Consider the following 17,263-nt stretch of genomic DNA (forward strand, 5'->3'; position numbering starts at 1 on the left):
GGCCAAAGTCGGCCGGCGGGCGGTGCGGGAAGGGCATCCAGAAACTATTCTGAGCCCGTTCCCAGCGGCAGCCACAGTCACAGCCGCACCTCTGCCGCGCCAGGCGGGGCGCTGATGAACGATCCCGCGAGGTCTGTCCTCTCAGCCACCGGTGCGCGGAGGGGAGTCACTGTCCGAGAGGAGGAAGCCAAAGCTCCGAACTTAAAGTCCGTGCCCAGGTCCTAGCTAGCCAGAGGCACAGCGGGTGGGGCTGGCCCCGTGGGCCCTGGCAGGGCCGAGCAATAGTAAGGCCTGCGCGCGCCGCGGTCAGGGGTGGGGGGAGGGGGGGGCGGGGCGCTAAATGCCGGGCCTGGGAAGGCTGGTGGACGGCGGTCATGAGCTCAGGGTTTCATGGGTGTCCGGGGGGCCGTGCCAGCCCTGGCCTGGCTGATTTAAGCCTTTGCAATAAACAGAACTTTCCACGGCCCTGAACGCCTTTAGACCTTGACAACACCCCTGAGCATCTTTGAAATCGTGGTTTGGCCCGAAGGCTAAAGAGGAAAGAAGCCATCGACCGCGGTCCAGGCTGCGGTTACAAAGGGCATGAGGCAGGGGCGGGGCGTAGGAGGCGGGCTGAGCCTGTGGGCTCGAGGCCACGCTGTATCCAGGTCCCCGCCTGCCTCCCCGGCCGCATCTGTGAAGTGGGGACAGCAGGAGAGAGGGCCATGCAGGTGCGTGCGAAGCGCTGGCCACAGCCCGGCTGGGGGACGGTCAGAGCAATCGTCTCTGGGTTGGACGAGCTTTGGCATCGGCCCTGCAGGCAGTTCTCAAGCTTGACTGTGACTGCAGGTCTCCGATGGGAGGGCTGAGCTGGTCCAGTGGGTGGGGCATCCACCAAGCCTGAGTCCTCAGCTCCCTGCACCCTGTCAGTGGCGACTGCACAGCTATATTTAAAGTATTTCCTGTGGCAGCCCTGGCTGGTTTGGCTCAGTGGGTAGAGCGTCAGCCTGCACACTGAAGGGTCCCAGGCTCAGTTCCGGTCAAGGGCACATGCCCAGGTTGTGGGCTTGATCCCCAGTAGGGGGCAGGCAGAAGGCAGCCGATCTATGATTCTCTCTCATCATTGATGTTTCTCTCTCTCTCTCCGTCTCCCTTCCTCTCTGAAATCAATAAAAATTTATTTAAAAAAAAAAAGTATTTCCTGTGGCAAGTGGCCACGCTTTCATGCGTTCCATACGAAGCTTGTTGGGGCTTTGAGAAGAAGCAAGGAATATGAACTTCAGCCTTAATCTGCTCCAGCTGCTACAGCAACACCCACAGCCTGGGGCTTAAATAGCAGACATGTATTTCTCTCAGTTCTGGAGGCTGGAGTCCAAGATCGGGGTGCTGGTGTGGTTGGGTTCTGGTGAGGCTTTTTTCCTGGCTTTCAGATGGCCACCGTCTTGTGTTGAGAGAGAGGGAGAGAGCTGGTGTTTCTTCTGAGAAGGGCACTAATCCCATCCTGCGGGCCCCACCCTCATGAGCCTAATTACCTCCCAGAGACCCCACCTCCAAACACCATCCTATTGGGGGGTATGACTTTTAGGAGAACACAATCACCTGTTCCCACTTCTACGCGAGAGCCATCTGTCCACCCATCTATCTGTTCATCCATCTATCCATCCATCAGTCCATCCATCCATCTATCCATCAGTCCATCCATCCATCCATCTAGCCATCCATCAGTCCATCCACCCAACCATCCATCTATCTATTCATCCATCTGTCGATCCGTCCATCCATCCATCTGTCCATCCATCCATCCATCCATCCATCCATCCACCTATTCATCTGTCCATCAGTCCATCCATCTATCAGTCCACCCATCTATCTGTTCATCTATCCATCCATCAGTCCATCCATCCATCCATCCATCCATCCATCCATCCATCCACCTATTCCTTTGTCCATCAGTCCATCCATCTATCAGTCCATCCATCTGTCTGTTCTCCCAGCCCAGACTTGTTGAGTGCCCACAGGCTGTCCCTCTGAGAGTCTCCTGTCTGTCCACATTTCCCAGAGCAGGGCCCGGAAGCTGGCATCCAGAGCCTCGCTGTCTAGTTGAGGACACTCAACTCTCAGATTCTTATTCTTATTTGCCTCTTCTTAAAACACCCCCCAAACACTTCTTCCTGCTCATTGTTCCAATAAGAGGAAAGGGGAAAGACAACACCACACCTCGCTGTGTGCATCCCGTCCCAACGGGCCATGGATGCCAGCCATCCGAGCCTGTCCCCGGCTTCCCCGGCAGGAACAGGGGCTTCTCGACAGCCTGATGCGCAAGCAGCGCGGCCCTGCCGGGCACTGCGCGGACGGCGCAGCGAGGGCTGCATCTGCAACCAAACACAGAATCAAAGGCTGTCGACCGAGGAGCCACGCGCCCGGATAACCACCTGGCGCTACCTGAGAGGGCACCGTCAGGGAAACTTCCAGAGAAAGTAATTAAGGCGTCCCCGCCGTCTAAATTCGGCAGCAAAACTTGGAGCTCTGGAACTGCATGCTCCCAGGGACCTGGTGCCTCCTCCCAGCCTGATCCTTCATCAGAACCAGCAGAGGTTCCTGCGGGGATCGGCTGGCGTGTCCCCCGAACCCCGTGCAACCCCGCAGGAATCGTCTCCTCGAAGACGCGGCAGGCAGCAGACGGGATCCCCGCTTGTGGGACAGGGTGAGATTAACATACAAATGTATAGGCCTCTCCGAGAGCTGGCAGGCGCCCATGAATATTCATCAAGTACCCACGGCGTTCATGATACCAACATGCAAAACATACAGCCCTGGCACCGGGGAGTCCGCACACAGACCCGTGCTCGGCGCCTGCAGCCGCCCCGGCGGGGGCTCAGGTAAATATTTATAGCAAGTGGCCTCTTCTTGCGTCATCAGCACCTGGCCCCCCGGGGGCGTCCTGGAGAGACACCGGCCCGTCTCGGCGGGCTGTCCGCTCGCAGAGCCTCCCTCCAACAGGCTCATGCGAGCCCTCCTTAGCTCTCACTGTGCGCAAAATAGAAAGTCCCACTCTAGCCCTAGCCAGTTTGGCTCAGTGGATAGAGCATCAACCTGCGGACTGAAGGGTCCCAGGTTCGATTCCAATCAAGGGCACATGCCAGGGTTGCGGGCTGGATCTTCAGTAGGGGGCCTACAGGAGGCAGCCGATCCATGATTCTCTCATCATTGATGTTTCTCTCTCTGCCTCTCCCTTCCTCTCTGAAATCAATAAAAATACACTAAAAAGTCCCTCTCTCTACTGCTATGCGCCCCCTCCCCATATCCTGCTACCTCTGAGTGGGGTGGGCAGGGAGGGTAGCACGGCCCGGACTCTCCCGCCGCCCATTTGCAGCCAGGCCTCCCGGCCACCTCCCAGGAGGACAGTCCGGCTCCGGGAAGAAAAGGGGCCTCTTCCTGGCAGCTCGGCCTGTCACCGCATTTGTTGACAACCCGCTGAAAACAGCCCTCACTGCCGTGTGAAGTCTCCTTCCAGCCCTCATCCAGGCCTCGGCAGACAGGTTTGAAGGGCGAAGAATCTGGGAAACACAGACACTCGCCCACCCCCAGCCCCGTCACCGAGGGAGTGGGAGGAGGCGCAGCCGGGCGCGCGGGGCGGACGGCCCCTCACCTGGCCGCGCGGTGCACCGCCTCCAATTAAATCAAAACGGTTTGTTTTTAATGGTCTTTTACACTGACAAGTGGGCGATCATTCTGGGCCCACGAGCTGTCAGGGAACTGAGGCAAATCCTCCGTTGATAATGCCCAATGCTTCCAATTAGGAGCCGAGGCCGCTCCTGGCGCGCTAACGATTCCCCAGCCGCCCCCCGGGCCCCTTTGGCGCCGGCTGCTTCTTCTCGCCTCCGCCGCAAATTACTGACACCAAACGGAAGGCCCGTCTCCTCGCCACGCCAGGCCCGGCCCTGTTGGGCTTAATGAGCCGATGGAAGTTTCGTGGCTCCGGCGCTAAATTCTTTTCTTGTTTGACAGCTGCTCGGCTAAGGCGCGTGTTGACCTTATAAAAGATTTAGTGTTTCTCATTATTTTCTGTCGAGCTTCACAGTGATGGCTCGGCGGGTATCATTTGCATCTGGGGTGCGTGCCTGTGCACGCGCGCATGTGCGTGTGCGTGTGCGTGTGCGTGTTGGACGGGGCCTCCAAGGTGGAGACGGGGAAGGGGAAAGGGCGTCTTCTCCCGTCTTATCTGGCTCCTGCAAACAGCTTCCAGGGTGACATTCCTCTTGGAGGAGGGGTCTCAGAGAGCAAAGCCCAGATGGTGGATGGGCGCTTGGCTTCCAGGCCTCCTGGGCTGGGGGCAGGGGCGGGGGAGAAGGGGGTGCATGTTTGGGTGAAGCCTGCAGGACAACAGCGCAGACGTGCACGACCAGAGGACACCTGAGCCAGACTCGACGCCCAGGACCGTCCAGGGCCATGCTTGGCTGCCCCCAGGAGGGCCTCCCTTTCTGCTCCAGGCCCTGCGTGGAGCCGCGGCCAGCAAGCCTCCTCCCTCAGCCCTGATCCTACGTAAGGATTTACTGGTTGCAAAAGCAGAGCCACTTATTTAAAGGTGCACATGTTACCGCCCCTGGAGATGGCTGCGAGCACCCGCGAGTCCTCATTTGGTCCCTGCACCCATGCCAAGCCGGCCACGCTCGGAATAACAAGGCTCCAGGGGGTCCCGTGGCTCCTGGGCTGGCTGCCTGCTCTCCGCTCCGGCTCATCGGTGCCCTCTCCACGTCCTGCCCACCCACTGGCCATGCCAGCTGAGGCGGCCCGAGGTGGCCTGAAGAAGGAGGGACACGAAGGGCAGATGAGCACGTTGACTCTCTCACTGGGGCTCTCTGCCTTCATCCTTGCCACTCAGAGACTCTATTTTGATCTTTTAGAGCAAAAAACACGGCACCTCCCTCCCCTCCCCCCTCGCCCCTCTCCCATGCCCATGGCAGACCCTGCTCAGCAGTCGTCACACTTTTTCACGAGCCTAGACTCAGCCTGAGAGTCCTTTGAACAGAGACGGGCACCAGCCACCAGTCTGTCCGAGCTGACAGGTGCAACAAGGCCACTCGCCCCCCCGCCCCGCCCCAGCCTTAGAGGGGCCATTTACATAAATCGCCAAGTACCCCAAAATTCCTCACCCTTTTATGCTACCTCAGGGTGATTTTTATATGAAAGTAAAATAAAATGTAACCCACTAAAGGAAAAGAGATAAATCAAATGTCAACAAAATGAAAAATTTGGTGCTTCAAATGATACCGTCAAGATAGTGAAGACACGCCCTGGCCGGGTGGCTCAGCTGGTTGGAGCGTCGTCCTGCTCACCACGGGGTTGCAGGCTCGATTCCCGGTCAGGCCACATGCTGGGTGGCAGGCTTGATCCCCGGCTGCGGCACACACAGGAGGCAGCTAATGGATGCTCCTCTCCCACACGGATGTTTCTCTCTCTCTCCCTTCCTCTCTCTCTAGAACTCAATGGAAGCATATCCTCAGGTGAGGGTATAAGTAAATAAAGAAAGAAGAAAAGCCCTGACCGGTTTGGCTCAGTGGATAGAGCGTCGGCCTGCGGACTCAGGGGTCCCAGGTTCGATTCCCGTCAAGGGCATGTGCCTGGGTTGCAGGCACATCCCCAGTGGGGGGTGTGCAGGAGGCAGCTGATCGATGTTTCTAACTCTCTATCCCTCTCCCTTCCTCTCTGTAAAAAATTAATAAAATATATTTTTTAAAAAAGAAAGAAGAAAAGAAAGTGAAAAGACAACTCACAGAAGAGGAGAAAATAACTGTAAGTCATACAGCTCGTAAGGGACTGGGAATGCAAAGGCACTCTTACGCCTCAGTACTGAAACGTAAATAACCCAATTCTGAAATGGGCAAAGGGTTTGGATAGACATTCCTCCAACGACGAAGCACAGATCGCCAAGAAGCACACAAAAACTTCTCAGCAGCACTAGCTTTTAGGGAAATGAAAGCCAGAACCACCGTGAAAGACCACTTCATGCCCACCAGGCGGCTACAGCAGCAACAACAACAACAATAATAAAAAGACACACAGTAACAAGTGTTGGCAAGGATGTGGAAAAGCTGGAGCCCTCACGGGCTGCTGGTGAGAATACCGTCACAGTTTCCCAAAAGGCTAAACCTAGAGTTCCCACATGACCCAGCAATTCCGCTCCTAGGTGTGTACCCAGGAGAAATGAAAACATACCACACATGAATGTCTCTAGCAGCATCATTCATAGGAGCCAAAGAGTGGCAACAACCCAAATGTCCATCTTTAAATGGGTACATTTTATAAATTATATCTCAACTAGAGGCCCGGTGCATGACATTCGTGCACGGGTAGGGTCCCTAGGCCTGGCCTGTGATCAGGGCCGATCGGGGCCTGCGTTCCTTGGCTGCCGGGTGCCAGCCAGGGCATTCCTTCGTTCCGCGCCACCCCCTGGTGGTCAGCACACGTCGTAGCAAGTGTCCCATCTCCTGGTTGAACTGCAAGGGGACACTTTGCATATGAGCCTTTTATATAGAGAGATATAGCTGTTTTAAAAAAAGAGGATTCAGACCACTTGAAAAAGAATAGCCCACGTGAGCCAGGTCAGTGCTCAGCACCTAGGTTCCGTCTTTGGAGCCTGGAAGAGTGTGATGGTGGCCAAAATGGCCTTGGATGATGAGGGAGGGGCAGTGTCCTCGGTTTCCCCCGGGATCCACTGTGACTCTCACTCGCCTGAAACCTGTTAAACCCAGAGGCTTAGGAAGCAGACGTGGGTCTTCGGGGAGCTCAGACAAACACGCGCGTGGTCACCCGGCCCTTCGTCCACCAGCATCTGGCGAACAGATTCGCTGTTCGATTCGGATCTGAACTGGAAATGACCAAGGGATATTGGTTCGGCTTCTGGAAATAGCAACTCGATTCTCATTTTCAAAGGCATCAGGGCTGCCTCTGCTTCTGCCCCAGCAAGTCTCGCCAGCCCTGTGGCCCGTGGACCCTGGCCGCTTAGCAGCTGGGTGAACCTGGGCCAGTGTCTCCACCACCCTGAGCTTCAGCCTCCCCTCCCTTCAGGTGAGCAGGCCCCTGCCCTCAGGGGCCGTGGCTCTGCCCCCCCCCACCCCCACGTCCTGGAACCTCCCGTCAGAGCCGCGCGGAGCAGGAGGCTTGTTTCCTGGCGGAGCTTGGCTGTTCTGAGACGCAGCATGTGTCGGCCGGTGTCCTTGTTCTGTCTATTTTTGGACCACACAGAAAAGAGAGCTGGGAGCAGAAGAAGGATTTCGGAGAGACCAGCTGTCCCGGGAGAGCCCGGCGCCCTTGCTAATTGGTTCACCTCCCGGACCTGCCCCATCAGCGCGCGGGACGCAGCGCTCGCCGGTGACGTCCTGCGGGGACCCGTGTTCTGCGGGGCCTCTGACCCCCGGCGGCCCCGGCTTGACGGGAATTACTGGCCGGGGACGGATCCATAATCTCCAAGTGCCCTCATTAGAGGAGACAGCCCCTCAATCTTTTCAAGAAAACCTCGCTCCCAGTCACCTGAGCACTTGTCACTTAGAGAAAAACAAACCTAAACTGAAATCTCTATAGCTGTCATTTTTCTTTTTTTTCTTTCTGTTTGGCAGGTTATTTTTTTTTAATCTGGCTATTTTTTCTCAAATCCTGCCTTTTGATTTCTCGGTCCCCAGACCTGGCCGATACTTGGCACCCTCTGGGGGGACCGTCCTGGGGCTGTGAAGGGGGCTGGGGTCGGCCGGCCCCGCTGCTCCTTGTAGGACGGGTCGGGCACACGGGAAGCCGCCCAGCCTGTGACTGGGCTGCGGAGGGTCGTCCTTCCTGGCTGGTGGACGCACACACCGTCCACCGCGCGTGGGGTTGGCTTTACAAAGCAGGCCCGCGCTGGGGAGATGGCGCCAAGGAAGCCACTCCCCACCGTACAGAGCCCGGGGCTGGGGCGGCCTCAGTGTCCCCGCTCGGCCCAGGCCTCCTGCTGAGGGGAGAGGGGGGAGGGCAGAGGAGGAGGAAGGCACAAGGCCACTCCCTGTTTAGCACGTGGGCCAAGCTGCCCCTCCCCGCCCAAGGCCACGGCCACCAGGCAGAGGAAGATGACCGGCGTCTCGCCTCTGGGTCTTGGACACTTTCTTTTATTTATTTTCTTGGTAATCCTCACCTGACGATATTTTTTTCCATTGATTTTTAGAGAGAGTGGAAGGGAAGGGGGAGAGACACTCAGAGAGAGAAACATCGATATGAGAGAAACACATCGATTGGTTGCCTCCCACACACGCCCAACTGGGGCCAGGGATTGAACCTACAACTGAGGTCGGTGCCCTTGCCCGACTCTCTTTCCACTGAGCCACACCGGGTAGGACTGTGATTGTGTTTTATCACCATTTCCCCGGCTCTGCCAGACGAGGCTCCCTGAGTCCTCCCTGCACCCCGATGCCCAGCTCGAGTCACCACAGGGCGATGCTCGGCGGGTAAGTGTGGAGTGAAGTAATTCATGCATAAATGAAAGGACTCATCGGACCCCCTGGCCCAGAATGCGGGCACTCTCTCTGTCCCGCTGCCGGCTCATCGCACACAGGGATTTCCTGGTGAAACTGGATGGGGCCTTCCAAACTGGCACAAACACCAAAAACTCAACAAATACTGACAAGGCGTCTGAATCACACAGATCGCTTTGGCACCAAAGACTTTAAATTAGAAATCAATCACAAAACGTAACTCACGAGCTTGCCTGGAAACTTTAAAGCGTATTCAGAAATAACTGACGGGCCAGAGAAGAAATCCAAACAGAAATTCGGTAGGCATGAAATGAGAAGAGAACTGAGCAAAAATAAAGATACTCAATACTTGTGAGGAGAGACGAAAGGAAATGCAGGGGCAACATAGTTGCTAACACCATCTATACTAATAAAAGCCTAGGTGGTCGTCATGCCGTGATGCCCTCACACCGTCACAACCCATCACCAGGAGGCTGCGTGCGCAGTGGGCGTGCACAAGTGGGCGGGGACTTGACGCTGTGTGCGTAGCGCGGAGGAGGCAGGCCCCAGCGGCTCTGCGCCATGAGGCCTAGGGGTCTGCAGCTCCGGCCTACCTCTTTGGAGCAATTCATCGAGGAGCCCCGGATGGGTGAGCGGGGCCTACCTCTTTGGGGCAATCGATCGCGGGGCTCCCGCACTGTGAAAGGGCACAGGCCAGGCTGGGGGACTTCCCCGCCCCTGGGTGCACGAATTTCGTGCACCGGGCCTCTAGTCTCTCTCTCTCTATATATATATAAAAGGCTAATATGCTAAGTGTTTATCCGACTGGTAGTGATGATGCACACTGACCACCAGGGGGCAGATGCTCAACACAGGAGCTGCTGAGCTGCAGTGACTTGGCAGCGGCAGTTCTCGCGCGACGCACCCCGAAACCAGAGAGGAGGAAGCCCGATTCCTCGCGGGGTCGTGCAATTCCACCTTCGGCCGTGGGTTATGTTGCTGCTGGGGCGCTGTCAGCCCCGAATCTGGTTTACTGGACACTTGTGTTTGCGTTCCACACCCTGTATGACAGCAACTTTGCAGAGTGTCCTGGACCCCTCGGGGGATGTCAGAGAGCTGGTTTCAGCCTGATCCCCGCAGACACCCTTAGAGCCTTGGCACCACCCCAGGTGCGTCCGGCCAGGGAGGGACCACGGGAGGTTGGCTCCAGGGTGTGTCCGGCCCATCTCGCCCAGTCCTGCCCCACCAACCATCTTCTAATTAATTAATTTCCTTTCAATGTGCATGAATCCGTGTACCGGGTCACTAGTGTTATATAAATGTCAAGGTTAGAAAAAAGAGGATTAGAAGGGGATTAGCTGAGCAGATGCCTCTAGATGCCAGAAAAGGAAGAACAGAGAAACCTCAAAGAAGGATCTAACGAAGTCAGGAGCAAAACTGGCGAAATGACGAGGGTAGCTAATAACTAAGAGGATCAACCAAATGAAACGCTGCTCGTTGAAAGTGGACCAGAAAAGTGCGATGCTTCTGAATGACTGGGAAATGGAACCCGAGAATCTAGGTCCAGGGCGAAGTGGGGACCACAGTGGGCAGGGAGCGGCCGGAGGAGAGGCGACGGGTACACTGGCTGCCGGGCTCCGCTCTGCCCGGGACCCCCAGGGACCCCGGGAGAACCGCTTTCCACCTTTGGGCCTCAGATTTCCCACCTGCAGAATGGGAGAGTGGGATCCAGTGACCTCCAAGGTCTCTCCCAACGCTGGCTGCCTGGAAATCGTGTATTCCAATAGGGGGAGGGAGGGAATTACGATTCCTCGGGGCAGCGTTGACTACAAATCTCTCATCAGATCTAACGGGCACCCTGGTTTGCTTGCATTTCTGTGGAGAGCGGCTACAGGGTTTGGACAGGTTCAAGCCTCAGACTGACTGGTGGCAAAGCCACATGCTTGTCCCAGCTTGCAGGGCAAAGCCCTCCCAGCACAATTAGAGCCAAAGGCTATGGCTGTAAGCTTGACCTTGTAGTCCGACCCTGCAGGCCTAGGTAGCTGAGGGCTGTGGGCTACAGGGGGTGCAGCAAGTGCTGCCAAAACAAGGCTTGACAGAGTTCAGAGAATGGCAACAACAGGAAAGAAGCAGATTTGAAATTCGCAAGGACATTGTAAACATCTTGCCCTTGCTTTGCTTTGTGTGCTCTGACTATAAAACAGCGGTTCTCAACCTGTGGGTCGCGACCCCTTTGGTGGTCGACCGACCCTTTCACAGGGGTCGCCTAAGACCATCCTGCAGATCAGATATTTACATGACGATTCATCACAGTAGCAAAATCACAGTTATGAAGTAGCCACGAAAATACTTTTATGGTTGGGTCACAGCATGAGGAGCGGTATTTAAAGGGCCAGAAGGTTGAGAACCCCTGCGTATAAAATAAAGCTTCGGCCTACAGGCTGTGTCAGTTTCCTCATCCAGGCACAGTGATACACCTGGTCCCAACTGTATTCTCGTGTCTGTCTTCTTTAACCCTTCACCGCCCCTCCTCAGGTTCACCCTGGCCGTGCTGGACACGGTTCACATTTCCTCCCGTTCTTCCTGCACCAGGGCTTGGGCTGGTCCCCACCCCTAGGACACTTAGCCTCCTCTCTAGAAAGATCTCGTGGCCCCCAAATGGAGTCAGAGTTCCCCAGACCACAGTCTTATTGTCGTCAAAGTTAATGATAGCAGAGAGCGTAGACCAGCGCCCGGCCTGTCTTCCTCGCCAGTGTCCCCCGTGGTGGCGGCACCTGGTCCTTATCTGGGCAACACTGCCCCTTCGAACAGGCCCAGCGCCTTGGCCCACCTGGGTATCGCCGCCCCCGCCCACCGGCCGGGCCCTCGGACCGCTGGCTGCCCTGGCGCCAGCCCCTGTTTGCCTGCCTTGACCCAGCGACTCAGCTCCAGTCAGCAAAGCCGTCTCCTGCCAGAGCCGTCACAGTTCCCGCTCCGGGCGCGGGCAGCCCGCGGACGGCTTAATTTAGAAGCATCTCTGAAGGAATTCCGCGCTCCACGGCTCTCGTGCTTTCACTCGGGGGTCCGCTGGGTCGTGACCACACACAGCGTGAGGCCTGACTAGTCATTAGGATCCTCATCGCTGGCGGAGCTGCCGGTTCGGGAGGAGAGTGAGCACGTGGGACCGGAGCCCACGTTCCCGGCAGTGACTTCCACGCGACGCGTGTCATCAGCATTTAACATGGGGGTGAGTCCCCGCTCTGGGTTCACCCTGTGTTTCCTGGGACGTGGCCCTGCCGTCTGGGGGCCCGTTTCCCCATCTGCACGACGGAGGCACACCCGGATGCTCCGAGGCTTGTGCGGAATAAATGCCCGGCCCCGCAAGTCCCAGGCCCGTGGTTCTGACGTTGCTGTTGACGGGGCGCCCTGCTGCTTCGCCTCTGAGGGCTGAGCCCCTCTCCGTGGGCATCAGGGATCCCCGGGACAGGAAAGACTCACCCCGCACGGGGGTGAGCTCTGGCTTCGGTCAGCTTGTAGGAGAGCCCGTCAGCACCAAATCAGCACCCACCCACCCACCCACCACCCAGCATGAGCCGTACCCATCGCCTCACCCGGCTCCCGGTGGCTCCCGGGCTGTGGCCACACCCCTCCAGCCTCTGCCTCCATCTTCCCACGGCCTCCCCCTGCGTCTGCATCTTTGTCTCTTACAAGGGCGCTCATCAGGGTGCCCCTCAGAACAATTAGAATGTTCTCATCTCTACATCCTGCATTACGTCTTCAAGGGCCCCTTTTCCAAATAAGGTCACAGTCACAGGTCCTGGGGGTTAAGGCACAGACACCCCCTCCAGGGTCACCATTCAGCCCTCTACCAGGGCCGCGGTGTGTGGAGACCGCAGACCTGTGGGCCGAGGAGCTTCCTGTTAACAGTCATCGGTGCCTGGCCACCAGGGACCAGGCTGTTGCCGCTCTGAGCGCCACGGAAGGCCCGGGACCCGGGAGTCCCCGCCGGCTGAGCATGCGAAGCAGGCAGGGTGCCCGCGAGGCCCCCAGAGACCGGACGGGCCAGCCGCACGGAGCACCTCCAGCTGCCTTCTGGGAAATCATGTCACGGTGTCAGAATCAAGCCGTCCCTTGCCAGAGGCGACACCGCGGTGCACAGACGCCTCTGTTTCTGGCTATTCTCTCTGCTCAGTAACCTTTCTGAGGCCACGTGGGAATTTCTCTGAAACTGGAGATTAAGCTGGAGACAAGATCATGGTTCCATCAAATGCCTTGAACGCCAGGTGCTGAGCCCTGGGTCGGGTGGGCATCAGGTGACGGGTTACCAGAGCCGGGCATGACCCTGACACAGAGCCAAGAAATCTGAGACCTGCGGCTGGGGCCCCGACGGCTCCGGAAACACCGCCACCGAGGGTCCGTGAAGGGACAAAGGGCCCGCGAAGGGACAGAGGGTCCGTGGACCTCCGGGTTAGGACTTGGGGGTATTTTTCTTCCCGGAGGAGAGAGTCCATGGCTTTCTGTAGAGTCTCGAAAGGGCCTACACCCGCCAGAGATGAAGACTGTGGTCTTATGTCCTGGAATAACTAACTAACAAACCTCAGCATGGGCAGAATATTCTAGAAAGAATCTGGAACGTAGTGCCTAGAGATTGGAGGATGGTGCTATAACAGAGCTTGTCTGCCTCTGATTCCCTGTGGAGCCAACCCTAGGCCAAACCCTCTCTGCGCCTCAGTTTCCCCATCTGTAAAATGGGGAATAGCCAAGTTGGATTCCATTGGGCCCGTGTGCACCCTGATGTTCCCGCTCTCCCCTGACGGGGAGCCCGGCCCTGGACCTGAGGCCAGGACCTGGGTATGGGTCTCGTTGGCCCTAAGCAGTGCCCAGACCTGGGGGGTGCGGTGACAGTGTCCTGGAGGCAGGCAGGGGTGTGGCCGCCAGGAACCACTTGGCCTGCAGGAAGCCACCTGGGCACGGGCTCCGATAGGGTCATGACTTTCCCAGGGTGAGATGCCCAACCTCTTGCTCCCTGAAGGGGCCGGATTTCGGGCACTGAGCACGGAGGCCTTTCCTGAGAGCTCCCCATCCTCTCCCTGGTCTTTGGTTCTCGGACTGTCGCTCGGAAAGCTGCCTGCAGCCCCGTGGGCCCGCTAACCCCTGGGTGGGACGGGGGGGCGGGGGGGGGGTTGCCAACCACGGCCTGGATTCTTGACCAGGGCCTGGGGCTTGGGTCCTGCTTTACCGGGAAGTCACGGCAGAGCAAACCCAGAAGGAACCCGCCTGCCAGCCCTTCACCTCGGCCGCCTGGTAAACCCGGCTCTGATGGGCCCCCGGGCCAGCGCCACGCTGCCCCCCAGCCCCTGCTCACCCTCCAGCCTGAAGTGCCCCCTGAGTGTCTGCCCCAGAGAGGCCCCAGCTCGGGAGGCTGACTTTCTGTTCTCCCCGCACCCCCACCTCAGCGTGGTTCCTTCCAGATTCAAGCTCCGGGAGGGGAGGGGTCCTGAATAAATGCAGGAGGGAGAGGAAAAGGCAAACAAGTGAGCCTGCACCCTTCTCCCGGGCCTCCCTCGGGCTCCCCCGCAGGAGACCCCGTTCCAGGGGTGTCCTCCCACCTGGAGGCGATGGGACGCGTGCAGGACACGGGAGGGCTCCCCCTCACCCCCCAGGCCCTGGGAAGGGGGCTCGGCTGAAATGCGACCGATTGCACCACATTGAACTGCGGGCCCCGGCTCCTGGATCTCTCTCCCTCCCATGAGCCTCTGGGGGGCGGGGGACAGGCCCTGGACTCTGGTTCTGGTGCTGCGTAGGCCCGGGACTCACCGCCTCCAGCCCCAGGGGAGTGAGTGCCAGGAGGCCCTGGGAGAGGACGGCTCATTGGGGTTAACGGTGGGGACGCCACTGGGAAGGATGCGCTGGCTACTGGGCCCCCGCGCAGTGACTCCAGCCATCACCACGCGGCACCCGTGACGCCCCCCGTCACGCTGCAGTGACTGCACAGAGGGAAAGCCCTGCCTCTGTCCCCTGGCCCGTCACCCCCCTCTGCGCCCCCCCCCCCCCCACAGCTAGGGCCCTCCCGGCTCTCCCCCTCACGCTGCGCCCCTGCTATTCTATTATTTCTCCAAGATGAAGCCCGGGGCAGGAGGTGAGGGAAGCGGGGAGGGGAGCACGGGGCGAGCCCCCCAGCCTCTGTGCCCGCCGACCTGCCCTCCCCTCCATCCGCAGGTGGGCCCGCACCTCGACACCTTCCCCAGCGAGGCCGACCGCCGGAGAGCGTTCAAAGCCCAGCGGGAAGAGCATGCCGTGCGCCAGGGAACCCTGCGGCTGGGCAACTACACCCACCCCTGAAGCCGCCTCCACACGCGGAACATTCCGGAAGGCCCCCCGTCCTGCCCCCCCCTCCTGTTTTTACGTGGGTTCTGCTGCTGCAAGGACCTCAGGGTCAGGTCTTAGGTTAGTTATTTTTGCTACGAGCCCCCCTCTTCAGTTAGGCAACACTAGCTCACCTTCGCCCCGCGCCCCTCAACCTGGGGACTCCCCGTCCTCTGGCAGCCGCCCGCCCTCCCTCAAGCCTGTGCTGCATCAGGGACCACGCGGGAGTTTCCTGCGGAATTCCTGCCCTTAACGCGCTCGGAAAGCCCTTGTTTAGCTGCAAACACGAGTTTTAGTTGCTCTTTCTGGGGTGCCTGACGCCCCACCACGCTCGCTCCTCCAGGCCTGCTCCCCCCTCCGGGGGCTTCTCCCCCAAGACTGACGGGGAAGCGGGGCTGGAGGGCACCGGCGAAGGGATTCTCAGCCAAACCCCCCCTCCCCCGGCAGCTCTTGCCGCCATCTCTGGGCGTGTCCCCGGCTCCTCCCCACAGACCATATCCTCACCTGTTTTCAATTAAAACGCTGCTGTCGTCCTCCTCTTGTGTCCCTGTCTGAAAACCGGCACAGCTAGAACGGCGCGGAGCAGCCTCAGACGCTTCCCACGCTGCTGTGACCGCGCGGAGACTCTCCGAGGCCGTGAGCCCCCAGGCCTCCGACAGCGCCTGCACGGAGCGCGCCTCCCGGCTTTCCAAAGCCCACCTCTGGCCCGAGGCTCGTCCCCGACGCCAGGCTCCTGTATCCGACCTGGTTGCCTCTCCCGTCGGATACTCATCTCAAACCAGCACAGCCCGACAGGCCCCTTGACGTTCCCACCAACCTGGCTCTCCCTCCGTTTCCCATCTCATGAATGGCACCACCGTCGACCCGCTGTCGAAGCCAAATGTGTCCCTCACCTCTGACACCTGACCCATCACAAGCCCAATGTCACCTCCTGGTCCACCCCCTTCTCTCCAGGCCCCTCTTCGCTGGGGAACCAGCTCCCGGCTCCCCCTCACCCCACCGCCAGGGAGCAGCCCTCAGCACTCGGTGGCTTCCCTCCACCGGAAGTGAGACCCCACTCCTGCCCAGGCTGGGAGGGACCCCAGGTGAGACGGCCGGCCGGGCCAGCCCTCTGGCTCCAGCCCCGGCCCACAGGTGGCGGCCGCTCACTCCTCCTGCCGCCTTTCCCTCCATCAGGACACCTGGGCCACAGGTGGTGCCCTGCCCGCCCCTCTTGTCATGCAGACCTTCGCTCAAAAGCCAGGCCCCTCCTCCGAAGGCCTGCCCTGGACCGGCTCCTGCGTTATCTCCGGAAACAGTGACCCTGTGTGGGCCTGACTTCTCAGGAGGGAAGTGGCATGGGGCCCGGAGCCAAGGGCCCGCCCTGGGGAAGGGCCCACCGTGGGCAGTGCCCCCTGATTGCTGTGGGAGGACCCTCAGCGTGAATGTTCCCGGTGACTCACGCCCCCTACAGGCCAGGCCTGGCAGAGACAAGCCCAGCAGGTGATTAGAGATCTGAGTGAGTTCCCCTGCAGCCGCCCCCTCTGGCAGGCGCAGCTGTGTTAGAAGCCGATTCCACAAAAAAGCCACACACACTAACCCCTCAGGACTCGGGCTCAGCCAGGGCCGTCCCGGACCCCACCCCGTCCCAAGGGCCTGAAATCCTCCTGCCACCACAGGAGCCGGAGAAAACCGCCCCCCCCCCACCTCGGCTAACGTGCCCGAAGCCTTCCCACCCCCGGGAGCAGGCCTGCCCCTGAGCCCAGCAGCCAGTCCCTCGGTCAAGCGCGCGAAGCCCAGCTCCACCCGGTCATTCCTGTGTGACCTTCAGCGAGTGTCCTGACCTCTCTGTGCCTCACCTGAGACAAAGCCCCCACACAGGACAGGACATCCACTCAAGCCACATCGGACAACGACTGCATGAAAGAGGGCGGCCAGCAGATTAGCCCGGGGTCCTACGTACACTGAGTTACCACTTTCTTATCAATAAAGCGCCACGAAGGGGCCGCCGGCCCTGTGACGCTGGAGGTCGAGGAGCGCAGGAAGTTCTGGGGAACAGCCGTGGCGTCGGGTGCTCAAGAGGGGAGAGATGTGTTTACCCAGCACACCCCTGTGCTCTGAACCCTCATGCGAAGGGCGAGGGGCACATTAGGACACAGAAGTCCCTGAAACTAGGCTCTGCCCACCGAAGGGCGGGCCGCTTGCTATGGCAACGAAGGAGATGCCCAGGGCGAGCCACCACCCGCCCATCCCACCCCCAGGCTTGCTGGGCCAAGAGGAACGTGTGAACTTGGCCCGAAAAGGCTGCGGGGAAATCTCTCCTGTACCTGATCTCACGTCTCGCCCCGCAGGCAGGCAGGCAGGCAGTGCTGTGGGACTTGCTGGGGCTGTGAGGGGGGCCCTGGGCAGCGCCCTCCGTCCTCTCCCGGATCCCGGCTCTGGGTGCGCCCCGCCTGGGCCCCAGCGTCTCTCCTCCGAGGGCC

General features: G+C 59.3%; 1 protein-coding gene across 1 annotated transcript in view; it reads left to right on the forward strand.

The window, feature by feature from the left end:
- The window catches only part of CFAP77 (cilia and flagella associated protein 77), an 88,531-nt gene extending 73,535 nt beyond the window's left edge, over positions 1-14,996 (forward strand). Inside the window, exon 6 of the mRNA XM_059658817.1 lies at positions 14,655-14,996. Within this exon, the coding sequence (XP_059514800.1) occupies positions 14,655-14,777 (123 nt within the window). The 3' untranslated portion in view covers positions 14,778-14,996. The remainder of the gene's footprint in view (positions 1-14,654) is intronic.
- The last annotated feature ends 2,267 nt before the right edge of the window (positions 14,997-17,263 follow it).

This window comes from Myotis daubentonii, chromosome 11, assembly GCF_963259705.1.
Source record: "Myotis daubentonii chromosome 11, mMyoDau2.1, whole genome shotgun sequence".
Classification (NCBI taxonomy): Eukaryota; Metazoa; Chordata; class Mammalia; order Chiroptera; family Vespertilionidae; genus Myotis; species Myotis daubentonii.